Raw genomic sequence first — 15,071 nt, forward strand, 5'->3', positions numbered from 1 at the left:
CCAAAAATAGGAGTCCCGGTGATTTGAGGTTATCATGAGGTCATCCTCTGGCCTTGGAGAGCAAACAATCCGACGCAGCTCTCCAAGGCTTTGAGGGCTAAAAAAAGAAGGTTGTTCCATGTCGTAATCACCCCAATGGGGAAAGATTACGAAGGGCAAACTGCTGAGAGAGCGAGCTTCAGTGATACTTGCAGCTTGCTTCTGGTTTGTTGGCAGCCCTATTGTGAATGAGTGCTGGCTGATAGACATGACGTTGGGGCGGGAAGGAAGACATACGACTGCATTGTGTTCAGCCTCCGTACTAATTAAAATTCAAGGCCAGTCAGGGTCCTTTAGTGTAGCTTGCTTTAAACAAATTTTATGTAGATATTGTATGAGTGAATATCCCTGCCTTTAGAACAGGAAAAATGTGTATACATATATACGTCAATGCAAAATGTAAGCACAAAGTCATTGGGGGTTGGCTTTAGCAGCAGCTAGATCAGCAAAGCCCCTGGATAGGAAGCAGCTTGAACTTTGACCAAGAGGTAGAAGGGTTGAGAGCCTGGCCAAAGGTTCGGAGGTGGAATGATGTGTAGGAACAGCAGCCAGTTGACAAGGCCTAATGTGTGGCTGGAAAGTAGAGTAGAAGAAAAATCCTGTCATGTATAATAAGACTGGGCTTTAATTCCAGGCAGAGGCAACAGCCTCTGCCCTCTGAATGGGAAACAGGCATCTGTTTTATCCCAGAGGTGAGTGAATTGAGAGAGACAGTGGCTATAAGATTTGTGCTTAGTTTTAGAATTGGTAGCTTTATTGGTCTCGGGCAATGTGGGTCACATCTCTGGTCTCAGGATGCTGTGGCTCCAAAATATATTACCCTACAGCCCCCCTAACAATAAGCTAGACTGGTTCTCAAGACAATCCATGAATCCGTTCCAAATGTTCAGTGCACTTAGGGCGGCCCCAAGAGAAAGAAGACACACGAGGAAGTTCACTGGATGGGGAGACGAAGCAAAGCCTCACTTGCCTTGGTGCAAGTTCTGAATTCTTAAGTATTCAGTACAGCCTGAGACACCAGGTTTGAGGAAGGAGATAAATGAGATGGAGAGGGTCCAGGAAGGGGCAACCAGAAGGGTCGAAGGTGCCCAAGACTGTGCTGTAGGAGGGAGGATTGATAGGAGCAGATGTTTATACTATAGAGGCACGGCCCCCTCTTGGCCCAACCCTGCCCGTACTCTAATGGCTATCTGCACACTTGTTGCTTAGAAGAGGAATGAAGCTGGTTCTCCTTGACCCCAGAGGGCAAACCTGGGGCTCTGAATGATGAGAGGAGCAGGAGGAAGCTGCAAAGCGACCCACAGAGGCTTGATAGGAAGAAAAAATTTGATAACTGATCTGCCCCAAAGTGGACTGGACTGCCACAGGAGGCCCTGGGCCGGGCTCCTTCACCAGAGGTCTTCAAACAGGCTAGACGACTATTGGTTGAAAATGTTGTGCAGGGATTCTTAGCCAGGCATGGGTTGGGCCAGATGATTGGTCCCTTCCAACTGGAGAGTCTATAAGGAAATCATTGTAGTTATTAAAACATCAGAGCCCTTTAGTATGCCAGGACTGAAGGAAGGGAGCTGAAAAGCTCAGACTTCACAGAAGCAAGATTTGCCAAAACATGGGCAAAAACCATAGCCCCCTTTTTTGGAAGTATGGAGGGAAAGGTGAGGCCCAGACCAATGATTTCATCTTTGTGAGGAGCTCCTTGACATGGAAACTCCCTTCTGGATAACTGTGCAGCCCTGGATTGCTGTTGGGTTGTCAAAGATGAAGCCTTGATGGAGCAAATGCTGTCAGCTCAGCAGCTTCTAGTGCGTCTTCATGACTTCTCATTTGTCTGAAATGGATGGATGGGGCTTTGCCTTATGCTCCCACAGACCACAAGTGTCAAACTGCATCATTTCACGTTTGCGATTTAATGATGTGATCACCTTTGAAATGCCCTAGAATCAGTTATCTGCTGTCATTCAACAAGCATTAAGTGCCTGCTGTTGCCAGGCTGTGCCGGAGCTGAAGATAGTAAGTAAAAATGTAATTGTCCCTACCTTCAAGAAGGCGGGGACCATTCTCAGGGGAGTGGGAGAAAAGTAAATGTAAAAGATAGTTTGTCAGAGCAGCAGTCTAGAAATGGGAAGAGGAAGGGGAACAGGCAGGGCCTCTTGTGGTAGATGATATTTGAGCTCACCTCTGAAGGAAGATAGAGATCTGGGAGAACAATGCATCCCAGGCATGGAGGCAAGACATGGAATCTTATTCATGGTGAGCAAATTTGTGAGTAAGCTACACATGGACACTTCTGCTTGTTTCCTCACCAAATGCCATCCCTCTCCCAGAAGATGTGAAGAGTCAGCAGGTGGTGGAGCCACTCCTCCTGGACCATCAGCAACCGTCCAGGGACTTTACCTCTTTCTCCCACCTTAATTGGAATGGGAACCTAGACATGATCCCATTTTATTTGGGAAGCCAAGAATAATACAGGCTGTTGCTCTCCCTCTTAAAGTTTTTTTTTTCAGTTAATTGAAATAACTTCAATGTAGCAAGACATAAAATAAAACGAGACAAAGCATCTGCCATAAAACCCAAGAGGAACACATGAAGGAATTCCACTCGAGATAACTACAGAAATGTATATTCTATTTGAGAGCCCACCTTCCCCAAAACACAGAGGAACTATATAAATACAACTACAAAATTATTTACAGAAATAAGTAGGTGGAGAGCCAGTAATCACTGCAATATAATACAAATGGCATTGCTACCTACATCAATTTCCTTATTCAGCGCCATGCCAAGCAAGTGACCAATGGATTGCTTTAAAGAGCTAGAATCAAAAAAAGTAATGAAATTAATCTGGAAGAACGAAAGAACAAAATTCTCAAGAGAAATAATGAAAAACATGGGGAAGAAGGGGGTCTAGCAGACCTCAAATTACACTATAAAGTAGTGATCAATAAAACTATTTTGGTGCCAGTTAAAAAAGAGAAAAGTCCATCAGCACAACAGATTAGGTGCGCAAGGTACACGAAAAATTAACATAGGAGCATAATGTTCAGTAAAGCCAAAGATCCCCACAATGGGGATATGGACTTGTGATTCAACAGAAACTCCGGGGAAGACTGGGAAGCAGTCTGGTAGAAACTGGGTAGAGGCAAACATTTCACACCATGTACAACAAGCTCCAGATGGATATATAACCCAAGTTAAAAAAAAATCATTTCACAAACAGAGGAGCAATAAATAAAGGACTTTCAGCATCTATGAATGTGGGAAGAGTTCATGACCAAATAAAGAGGATTATAGAAGATAAAATGGACAATTGTGGTTCTATAAAATTGAAAAGTTTTTGCACAAGCAAAATGCAGTTAAAATTAAAAGAGAAATAGTTAATAGGGGACGGGGAATATCTTTGCAGCAAGTTTCTCAGATAAAGGTCTCATATCCAAGATACATAACTGATTCAAATATGTAAGAATTATAGCCATTCCCTGATTGATAAATAACCAAGATATATGACTAGACAGTTCTCAAAGGAAGAAATCCAAATTTTCAACAGCTTTATTAAAGTAATAATTAAGGAAATGCAAATTAAAACAGGTTGAAGTTCCACACCTCACTCATCAGATTGGCCAAAATGATGGTCATGGACAATTATTGCGAGAAGACAGGGAGACTCCACTGCTGGATCTATTACATCCATCCTGGGCTGTCATTTGGGACCATTTCCATACCCACCGACCTAACGAAACCCCAGCTAGGTACGTCCCCAAAGAGGTCGGGGACACTACAAAGGATCCGTGTGTACAAAAACATTTAGAACAACTCTCAGTGTTAAGGCAAAGTACTAGAAATGAAGGGAGTAGTTGAAAAAAATTATGGTATATAAATATAAGAGATTATGGTGCCATAAGAAATAACCACCTGAAAAGACTCCTGTGATCCTGATGCGTTGTGAGATGAACAGGATCCAGAGATCAATTAAGACAGTGACCACAGCATGGCAAAGGAAAGCAGCTCTGAAAGGTCTGAGCACTCTGATCAATAGGAGGACTGACCGTTTCACAGCATCCGTGATGAAGCAGAATTTTGGCTGTTTAACCGTTTTTCAGTTGTGTCTGACTCTTCGTGACCCATTTGGGGTTTTCTTGGCAAAGATCCTGGAGTGGTTTGCCACTTCTCCAGCTCATTTTACAGATGATGAAACTGAGGCAAACAAGGGTAAGTGACTTGCCCAGGGTCACACAACTAGCAAGTGTTTGAAGCCAGATTTGAATTCAGGAAGAGGAGTCTTCCTGACTCCATGTCTTGCACTCTATGCACTATGGCGCCATCTAGCTGCCCTGATGAAGCAATGATGCCACCTCCTAATCAAGAGGTGATGGATCCAGGGTACTGTGTGAGGGGCACACTTTCAGACATGTCCAGTCTGTGGATTTGTTTTTCTTGGCCATACTTAGGGGGTAGGTTTTGGGGAAAAGGGGAAAGCTAGTCATAGTGAAGAAAGAAAGAAAAAGAAAAGAAAGGAAAAGAAAGGAAGGAAGGAAGGAAGAAAGAAAGAAAGAAAGAAAGAAAGAGAGAGAGAGAAAGAAAGAAAGAGAAAGAAGAGGAAAAGAAGAGAGGGAAGGAGAGAGGGAGGAAAGAAGGAAGGAAGGGAGGGAGGGAGGGAGGGAGAGAGGGGAGGAAGGAAGGAAGGAGGGAGAGAAAGCAGTCACTGCATTTTTTAAAATGCATTGAAGAGAACCCAAGGAAACAGACCAGGTGGATGGATAGCCTTGAACATGTTGAATCATATAGTGTTTTTAAAAAAGTTTAAATGTTTAAAATGTTTTTAAAAGTGTTTTTTTTAATCTCTTCTTAGAGATTTGTGATTTCATGCAGCCTATTTTTTTTATTCTACTCTCAATAGGGAATTTTTAAAATTGATTTTTCTTAAAATAAATGAGCACCCTTGCCTCTTCCCAATTAAGGTTGCCCCCTGTGGTAATGAGCACCACTTACTCAGACCCCAGGAATCCTAGGGGGCAGAGAAGGCCCCAGGAAGCCCAGCCTCATTGTCCAAGATCATCTATCTGTGGCTGATACTCAGGTAAGGCTCTTAAGTGAATTTGGCAATGGTTAGTGAGAGAAACAAGCTAATTCTTACTGCTAAGATACCCATGGGGCCAGCAGGCCTCCTGACCTTTTTATTAAAATTGATGACCTCAAGATAGCATTAAGTGTTCGTTCAGCTTAATTAAGCCTAAGATCTTAAAGCCTTTTGTCTTACTGGGGCTTCTTGAGGAAAGGGAATTCAATCTATTTCTAGAAACCAAAGAGGTTTACAGGGGAAAAATAGCTTTCATTCGTCCCTTACCTGCCAGCCCCACCCCACGGGCCTGCTCACCCTCCTGTGTTGGCCCCAGCACTGAGCCTGAGAAGATGGAGCTGGGGAAGAACACCTCCTCGGTTAATGCTCAGAACTGCTGATTCAGGGGCTAATCCAGGTCCTGTGGTCTGTTCCACGCATGAGATTATCTCCTAAACAGCAGTCGCCAACTCTGCTACAAATTCCCCTCTTCATCCTTTGGGGGGTTTCACTCTCATCCATTTCAGGGAAGGTTCCCCATGTACATTGTCCTGCCTGAAGGGCACTAGCTTCCTTGGAAAGAGACAGAACCGGCATCCCCGAGCCTCTGTACCGCCATTACTGGCCAGCAGAACTCCAGGTAAAAACCAAGATCCTGTAAATCGGTCTTTAAATTGATTTTCCTGGGCCAGCAAGAAATCTGAACTGGGCCAAGGCGAAGTCAAAGTTGTTGAATAAATCCCCTCCCTTGGTTTTATTTCCTTTTGATTGGCTTTTCTGGGGGATCTTCAGGTGAGGTTACCTGGCCTGGCTACTCCAAGCAAATGTTTGTGTTCCCTTTTGTAGGCTGGTGTAGAGGACTCTGAAATTGGGCCTGTGCCCACCCAGGAGAGCATAGCCCAAGCCCGAGGGGCATATGAGCCACCACTTATCATGGGAAGATGGGTCATGGGTCTGACCCTACTTGCCCTGCTTGTTAAACCTTCTTATGGTCTCCAGAATCAAATGTGATTTCATCCCTAATTCATCCCTTTTCAATTTCTATTCCGTATTTGAGTTTTTAATGTTAAGTAATAAATAGTGAAATAGTTCTTGTGTAATAATATAATTTAATTTAAATGTCAGTATCCGCATATTGGTGGTCCGTGCTCCAAAATGATTTACTGCTGCTATGCATGATCAAAAAAGTTTGGGAAACAACTCATTGCTCTAATGAACCGGGAACCAGGAGGAGTTGAAGGGGCAAGGAAAGGGGCTGGGAGCTGCTCTGGATCAAATGCTTTTTTGCCTGATGGGCTCTGGTTCTCTGGAACATCCTTATCCACAAGAAGCCTGAGTGTGACAGGATTTAAAATTTTAAATTCATGCTGAATTTTAGCACCTTGGGCTGGTGATTTCGTCCATCACTAGCCTGGGAGGTACAAACATGGCATAGCCGGGGGCCCATCCAGAAAAGGTAGTCTTCCTCATTTGAATCTGCCACTTCCCAGAACCACGATAGGTCCATTTCTTTGAGGCTTTCTAAGAAAATGCAGATATGTCCGTAGAGACGTGATTTCATATCCTACCTGCCCAGATCTCAAGAGGCTCAGCAAGGTTACAGGACTTGCCCCTGGCCACATGGCTGGGGTCAGAGGTGGCATTTGAACTCAGGCCTTTTGAATACCCACTTTAGAATGTCACCCACTATGCCACGCTAATAAAGAAGGGATTTCTTTTTCCTTTTAAAGGACATTCTGCCTAAAAATCAAACTGTATAAAAGCTCTGTTATCTGGCTAATGTTGGAAGCTGAGGATAAACACTGGAATGTCTTTTGCTTGACTACTCTGTATATTTGGGTTTTTTCTTGTTGTTGTTCATTTGGGAGGGGATTTGAGAGGGGAACAAAATAGAGTTTTGTTCATTAAAAATATAATTATTAAGGAAGGAAGGAAGAAAGAGAAAAGGAGGGAGGAAGGAAGGGAAGGAGGGAAGGAGGGAGGGAGGGAGGAAGGAAGGAAGGAAGGAAGGAAGGAAGGAAGGAAGGAAGGAAGGAAGAGAAAGAAAGAAAGAGAAAGAAAGGAAGGGGGAGAGAGAGAGGAAAAGAAAAGAAAAGAAAAGAAAAGAAAAGAAAAGAAAAGAAAAGAAAAGAAAAGAAAAGAAAAGAAAAGAAAAGAAAAGAAAAGAAAAGAAAAGAAAAGAGAAAAGAAAAGAAAAGAAAAGAAAAAAAGAAAAGAAAAGAAAAGAGAAAAGAAAAGGAAAGAAAAGAAAAAAGAAAAGAAGAGAAAAGAAGGAAGCTGAGGGTAGTTTGGGGTTTGTTTGTTGGGAATTTCTTTATTAGTTGTTTTTAAGTGCTTTTTGATCCACACCTAGGATTTCCTTAGTGTTGGGAATTCTCAGTGTGGATATCCCCTCCACCAAAGTGGATCAGTGACTTAATGAAATCTTGCCTTTTTCTGTGACCTTGGTGAATCACCTAACGCTCCTCTCTCCCTGCGCCCCATTTTCCTCATCTGTAAAAGGAAGGAGTTTGATGTGATGTCCTCCCAGCTCTAGCCCCATGAGCCAGTGAGCCAAGGCACTGAGAAGTAGAGTGACTTGGCCACAGTCACACAGCCAGTCTTGAAGTCAGGTCTTCCTGATTCCACCCAGTGATTCTGGCTCTTGGAATCTGGGGTTGGCCGGACTTCTCAGACATGTGCACTAGCTTGCCTTTGGTACCTCAGCTCACCTGCCTCCCTGTACCTCTATTTAAGGTGGTCGCTTGCCTTCCCAGGATTCTTTGCCACCTGAAGGCCTCCCCCAGGCCCTTCTGAGATGGCAACCGGAGTGAAGAATGCCCCAAACCACGTCATCTTCAAGAAGGTCTCCCGGGACAAGTCGGTGAGTGGCTCAGGGAGCCTCGGTATGAATGACCAGGCTGCCTTCTTAGCTCCTCAGACACCTGCTGAGCACCTACTATGTGCCCGAGGCCCCAGCAGCCTGGGTTGGGAGGGGGAGGGGGCCACGATGACCAGGAGTCCTCGGCCACGCTTTCTTCAAAACAAGTGGGGAAGTAAATAAGAGCCACCAACAAAGAGGCCCAGACACCCCAAGACTGGAGCCGAGGCTCTGGGGGGGAGGAGAAGGCCAGAGGGGAGCCTCCTACGATGGGAGGGAGCAGAAGGAAACAGGAGGCTTGGGCCTGTGGCCCCGGGGTCCCTGCCAGAAAGCAACGACCACTAAGGAGATGGGAACGAGGTTCTCCTTCACTCCATTGCTTGCCCTTTGCCTTTGCCTGGGCTGTGCCACCAGCCTGGAATGCCCTCCTTGGTCCTCCCTGCCTCCTCTGGGGTCCTTAGCTCCCTTGACTCCGGAGCCACCTCCATCTAAGGCCTTTCCAGACTTCTCAAGCACCTCAGGGCCCCCATGTCTCTCTCCTATCTATACCCCCAAGTGACCTTATACGTATTTTATGTTTGAGAGATGGGTGGCCTTATGGTCAGAAGACCTGCGTTCAAGTCCCACCTCTGACACACCCTGGCTCTCTGTGCCCCAGGAAATCTCTAAGCTATTGGTGAAGTGGGTGCCCTCTGCCTAGGCCCATGGAGTCCCAGGTCCAGCTCAGAATCATTTCTCTTTACTCACCTGTCTATGGGTGGTTCCCCTCCCAGTGGAATGGAAGGTCTGAGGCCTCAATGTGTGTCTGTCACCAGCTGTCCTGCTGGGGCCTGGCGGGCTTCTCAGGAGGCTGATTTCATAGGCCACAGAGCTAGAACGACCTTAGAGATGATCCAGCCCAAGCCCTTCATCTCACACCTGAGGAAATAAGCCCAGAATGGGAAAGCGACTTGCCCAAGGCTATGCCGGCATCAGTGGCAGAGCTGAGATTTGAACCCAAGTCCTGAGGCCCCAAGCCCAGGGAAGAATCGAGAGTCACTAGTGAAGTTTACTCAGGTCCTGTTCTTCCCACAGGTGACCATCTACCTGGGGAAGAGGGACTACATCGACCATGTGGACCAGGTGGAGCCTGTGGGTAAGTCAAGGGGAGGTGAAATCCTTTCACCATACCGGAAGAGCACTGCTGGTCTGGTGTCCTCCATCCTTCTCACTGCAATTCTCTCCTTTCGGTCCAGATGGTGTTGTCTTGGTTGATCCCGAGCTCGTGAAAGGGAAGAAAGGTGAGCAGGCTTTTAAATTCTGAAATTTGTCTGGAAGACAAACATTTATGAAGCACCTAGTGTGTGCCAGGCACTGAGAATGTAAAGACAGCCCAAACCAGCGCTGACCACAAGGAGCTTACGTTCAAGACGATGTGTCCCCATAAAAGTAAATTCAAAATAATTAGGCTGCAGTTGGGTGGTGGCAGGGCAGGAGGGGGGTCCATCAACCACCGATCAACAAGCATTTATTAAGCACCCGTAGGTACTGGTGCTGGGGATGCAAAGACAGAAACGAAATGGTCCTGCCTTCAAAGAGCTTCCCGTCCCTTCCACATAAGAGCAAATGCACAGTACGGACAAAAGCCATTCAAGGTCATTTGGGGAGGGCTCAGGAAAGGTCCCCTGGAAGAAGTGGTGTCTGAGCCGGGCTGTTCCCCGAGGGAGAGGGGAGGAGGGGGTCCCTGCCAGGCACAGGGACGGCACAGACTGAGAGGCAGGGTAGAGAGGTCAGCAAGCAGGCTGGTGTGTCATAGAGGGCATGGAGGAGACCAGTACTGGGGAATGCTGGGGCTGGGTGGGCTTCCACAGCCAAATGGGGGGGAGCAATAGGGAGCCACACATGGCACTGGGGCAGGGCAGGGCCACTCAGACCACTTTGGTAGCTAGGACCTTCCTGGGCTTGTGCCAGCTGCTCTGGGGATAAACGGCCTCCTTGGCTGTCTGCCTTGGATCCACGATGGCCAACGAAGCTGGGACAGAGCCCTTGTTGTCATTCAGCTCCATCCATCTCAGATGCAGAAGAGCCTAGGCCAGAGCTGGAAGGGGGCTCAGGGCCTGTCTAGTCCAGGCTCCTCTTTGTAAAGATGAGGAGACTGGGCCCCAGAGACTTAAGTGACTTACCCAAGGTCACACACAGGAAATCACAGCGGCAGTCCTAGAACCAAGGCTGGGTCAGCCAGCTCCAGGCATTTCCTCCCAGCTAAAAGCCCCTTCCTACGGGGAGCCTTCCCTCCCCACTCTGAATTCCAGTGCCTTCCCTCTCCTGTTTACTTCCCAGCTGGGTGGTATGGAGCTTGTCTGTACGTGCGTTTGCTCACTGCATCCCCCATTAGAGTGTCAACTTCTTGAGGGCAGGGACTGTCTAGGGCCTTTCTCGGTATTCCTAGCGCTTGGCCTCAAATGCTTAATAAATGTTTATTGACTGACGACCTGAGTTGTTGGGTCCCATAATTCCAGTCGGATAATTGTTTCAACAATCCAGCTAGCAGCTTCTGTGGGGGTGTAAGATCCACCAACAACCAGCACCCAGAAAGCTGCCAACACAGGTCCTTTTGATCTGCTTTACTTAAGGAAAGCAACGTTAAGGGGTTAACAATCTTACTTTAATCCAGCATGCCAATAACATCCACCTAGTTCAGGGGAAAAAGCCAGCACCCTGAATTACAGACCAAATACAATTTGTAGTTTTCAACATCTGGGTGTACAGCCGGGGAGCTCATTAGGATGGCTGGCCCAGAGTCACAAGCCACTCCTGCTGTGGCTCAGAGCTCCGAGGGAGAACACTAACCTGTGCGCTTATGTATTCTGTTCAGGGCTCCAGAGGGCCCTGACCTTACCTAGGCTGGGTGTGGAGAAGATTCCCCACCCCCAATATCACATCAGATACAAATCAATGGCTCCCAATTGTCTCAGTGCTGAGAAAAACAAAAACATCCCACTTTGTCTGCCCGGTTCAAACAAAGGCCAGAATCATTAGAGGTCAACGGCAAAAAGTCCCACCTTAATTACTATTACAGTAATTCCAGGCTAATAACCAGCCCAGGACACTGTCGTATTAGAAGAAGTCACACGCTCCCTCTCCCTCCAGAACATGACTGAGCTATAGATTGCGGGTCCTCGGCGTGTGTGGAAACCAGCCGCATTTGTGTGACACCCAAGTCCTGTCCTCCTGCTCTTAGGGAGGATCTATAACTTCTTAAGGGTCAGCCTGGGCTGAAGGGACATGGGGCACATCTAGTCCTTGTCATTGGGTGGACACCTATTGGCTGAAGCCATCCATGCAGATTCTCCCCTTAGTCCCAGGAACCCTGGACTTTGTGGAGCACATGTCTCCCCGTGTCCTCCCCCCAAGTCACAGGCATGAGCAGAGGGCTCACAAGGCACTAACCCTGAGTCTTCTTCTGCCCAGTCTTTGTGTCTCTGACGTGTGCATTCCGCTACGGCCAGGAGGACATCGATGTCATCGGCCTGACCTTCCGCAGAGACCTGTATTTCTCCAGGGTGCAAGCGTACCCTCCCATCAACACGGCCAACACGCCAACCAAACTGCAGGAGAGCCTCCTGAAGAAGCTAGGGATCAATGCCTGCCCTTTTCTCCTCACGGTGAGTGTGCCTGGCCTGACGCCAGCCTGTCCTCCCTGCGCGCCCCGTTCCCAGAGCCCCAAAGCTGCCTGGCCTGGCCTGTGGAGGGGCCGGAAAGGGGAAACAGGAGCTAAGCATCTTTTTTTGGGAGGGAAGAGTTAGTACCATCGGGTAGGGAGCTTCCAGTGAGGAGACGCCCTGCGCTGCCAATGCAGACGGGCCCTGCCCTGCAGCTCAGTCTTACAAGTGCCCGCGTTCCTGAGCTTCACTGGCTTACACTTGTCTTGCCAGACTTGCACACACAGCCAGTCTGTGTCAGAGGCAGGACTCAAACCCGCTGCCCCAGAGTAGTCTTCCCCACTCTGAAGCCAGCTCTCAGACCATGTTGTTATTCAGTCATTTTCAGTCGCATCTGACTCTCCATGACCCTTCTGGGGTTTTGTTGGCAAAGATACCAGAGTGGTTTGCCATTTTCTTCTCTAGCTCATTTTACAGGTGAGGAAACTGAGGCAAACAGGGTTAAGTGACTTGCCCAGGGTCACACGAATAAGCTAATAAGTGTCTGAGGCTGGATTTGAACTCAGGAAGAGGACTCTTTCTGACTCCAGACATAGGGCTCTATCCACTGCACTACCTGGCGACATTACATCATGCTGCCTCTCAAAGTAACATCGTCTTTACGGTCTTTTAAAATCAATCCTTTCTGATAGAAATGTACATAATAACAACCCTGTAAAGACAAACAGCTTTGAAAACTGTAAGAATTCTGTTCAATTCATGGCGCTCTGTGATTCAGGAGGCCCCCGAGGTGGGGGATGGGCTCAGGGTGAAGAATGAGGCAGGTGCTTTTTTAACGTGGTCAAATGCAGGAAGCTGTTGGCTCAACTCTTCATATTCCTTACAAGAGTTTTATTTTTCCTGTTTCTTCCAGTGAGGGAGGGAGAAGGAGAGAGGGAGAAAAAAAATCTATTTTTGTTCACTGAAAAAGATAGTTTTAAAAAACCGAATGAATAACTTAGCTATTCTCAGCAACACAACGATCTGAGCCAATTCTGTAGGACTTCTGCTTAAGGTGCTGTGCGTCTCCAGAGAACGAACCGGGAGCCCATGTGCAGATCAGAGACTTTTCCATCACTGTCTTTCCTTTTCTGGGATTTTTTCTCTGTGTTTTCTTTCCTAGCATGACTTACATGGAAATGTGTTTTGCATGACCACACATGTAAAACTTATGTCAAATTGCTTGCCTTCTCAATGGGTGGGGGGAAGAGAAGGAGAGAACTTGGAATTCAAAATTTGGAAAAAAAAAAGGAATGTTAAAATTGTTCTTACATGTAATTGGGGAAAAAAATGAAATATTAAATAATGGAAAAAACCCAAATCGAACTTTTCCTGGAACTCTGGGTGGCTGCTGCATCGCCACCTTGGAACAGAGCACCCAGCACACAGTTGGCGCTTAATAAGTGCTTCTGTTGGATGTCGCCTCCCAAGCATCCAGCCCTCAGGACTTTCTCTCTTCTCCCCCAGTTTCCTGACTACTTGCCCTGCTCAGTCGCTCTCCAGCCAGCTCCTCAAGACGTGGGCAAGGTGAGTGGGGCAGGGCCCCGAGGGAGCCCAGGAAGTGGTCAGTCCCAGCCCAGCAGTGGAGCCGACGTTGATTTAGGGGCTTTAATCCCATTCTCATTCTAGGAAAGTATGTGGCTTCCCCCTAGTCAAACTCCACAGTGAGAACGTTAGCTCACATTTGCACAGGCCGCCCCAAAAGCCTAAGTGCAGTTTTAAGCTACGAAGCTTGTGATGCTTTATGTGTGTTGTCTCTTCTGATGGGGTGGGCGCTATTATTATCCCCACTTTTCAGATGAGGGAAGCGAGGCTGACTCGCTGAGGGTCCTACGTGGAGAAGTGTCTGAGGCAGGATTCACATTCAGGTCTTGCTGAGTCCCGATCCATGTTTGGCCACATAATCCGATTTGATTATGGGGCTAAATCCATTGAGAACAAGCCCAGCGCTATTAGTCTGCGATTGTGGGCTGGCACAAAATGGTTGCTATAAATTGGGAGGGCCGAGGCTCGGCGACCCCTCGCTGTAACAATGAGGATGCTGAGGCCCATACTGGTTTAGTGACTTGCCCAGGGTCATATGAGTTCCAGCACAGAGTGGGGGCCTCACCTTTATTTATTGGATTATCATCATTTAAATGTGAGCCACCCATGGAAAACCCTGGGGTGACATGTCCTAACTCTTTTTTTTTTGGAGGGGGGAAGGCAGGGCAATTGGGGTTAAGTGACTTGCCCAAGGTCACACAGCTAGTAAGTGTATCAAGTGTCTGAGACGGATTTGAACTCAGGTCCTCCTGACTCCGAGGCTGGTGCCCTACTCACTGCACCACCTAGCTGCCCCAACATGTCCGAACTCTTAAAAGGCCCTGGCCACATGACACCTCTCTAAGATGAGGCAGAAGCTTCCTGGTTTTCTGAGCCTTGAATGCCAGACAAGGAGGCCTCAAGGTGGTCCCTGGCTCTCTTTCTCTTTTGATCCTTCCCAGTGCTGTGGAGTGGACTTTGAGGTGAAAGCATACGCCATAGACATCGCAGAAACAGAAGAGGAAAGGGTGCCCAAAAAGTAAGAGAGGGTCCCTGGCCCCGCTCCGGGGTCCCTTCGCCCCTCTTCCTTCCACATCTGGCTCCTCCTCGGGCATCCCTGGCTCAGAGCACTTTGAAGGCCTGAAAATGGGAGCAGTTACAGATGAGCAAATGGAGGCAGGGATGGGGGATGGCCCCAGCAAAGAGGAAGGGTGGGCGAGGGTCTTAGAGGGGCTCTGAGATGGCAGGAAAGGTCATCCCAGAAACCTGAGTTTCTCCGCTTCGCAGGAGCTCCGTCCGCCTACTGATCCGCAAAGTCCAGCACGCCCCTCCTGAAATGGGGCCCCAGCCCCAGGTAGAGACAGCCTGGCAGTTCTTCATGTCCGACAAGCCCCTGCACCTGGCCGTCTCTCTCAGCAAGGAGGTAACAGCCGCACCTCTCTGGGGCACAGGGAGTGTTTGTTCTGAGCACCCCCACACACACAAACAGCCTTCTGGGTACTGCGCATCTGAGATGCTCCCCTGGGCACTCTAGAGCCTCCAGAACTCTGGGGGAGCGGGGATCGCCTCCCCAGGGGCCTTCCTTCTGACCATGCAGGCCGCCTCCCATCCCTGCCTGCCCAGCCTTGTGCCACCCAGTCTGCTGTGGCCTGTCCTCATTTCCTCTTGACATTGTAAGAATGCTCATGGAGCCAAAAGAGGCTGTGGCCTCAGGAAGGCCATCAACCTCAAGGCACAGATCCTCTCAGATACCAGGGATGGCCTCACCCAGAACGACTTATAGAAAACCAGAGGACTTGGCGGCTTCACCGGCACAAAGCTGAAAATGCAGAAGCAGTGGCCTCCCAGCTGCTGACTCAGTTCCCTCCTGTAAAAGGAGACCTTTCTCCAAGGAGGGGGTCCCAGCTAGGATTGA

The 15,071-nt window shown here is 48.0% G+C and overlaps 1 protein-coding gene across 5 annotated transcripts in view; it reads left to right on the forward strand.

Annotated features, from left to right (window-relative positions):
* The first annotated feature begins 611 nt into the window (after positions 1–611).
* The window catches only part of SAG (S-antigen visual arrestin), a 34,068-nt gene continuing 19,608 nt past the window's right edge, over positions 612–15,071 (forward strand). For 3 of the 5 annotated variants that reach the window (XM_036769386.1, XM_036769385.1, XM_036769381.1), the window contains exons 1-10: positions 612–731; positions 4,995–5,113; positions 5,620–5,732; positions 7,849–7,955; positions 9,027–9,087; positions 9,188–9,232; positions 11,403–11,596; positions 13,100–13,159; positions 14,119–14,195; positions 14,444–14,579. In XM_036769386.1, the coding sequence (XP_036625281.1) occupies positions 7,890–7,955; positions 9,027–9,087; positions 9,188–9,232; positions 11,403–11,596; positions 13,100–13,159; positions 14,119–14,195; positions 14,444–14,579 (639 nt within the window). In that variant the 5' untranslated portion in view covers positions 612–731; positions 4,995–5,113; positions 5,620–5,732; positions 7,849–7,889. Of the gene's footprint in view, positions 732–4,994; positions 5,114–5,619; positions 5,733–7,828; positions 7,956–9,026; positions 9,088–9,187; positions 9,233–11,402; positions 11,597–13,099; positions 13,160–14,118; positions 14,196–14,443; positions 14,580–15,071 lie in introns of all 5 variants that reach the window. The other 2 variants (XM_036769382.1, XM_036769383.1) reach the window with 2 other exon arrangements.

The sequence above is a fragment of the Trichosurus vulpecula genome, chromosome 7 (assembly GCF_011100635.1).
Source record: "Trichosurus vulpecula isolate mTriVul1 chromosome 7, mTriVul1.pri, whole genome shotgun sequence".
Classification (NCBI taxonomy): domain Eukaryota; kingdom Metazoa; phylum Chordata; class Mammalia; order Diprotodontia; family Phalangeridae; genus Trichosurus; species Trichosurus vulpecula.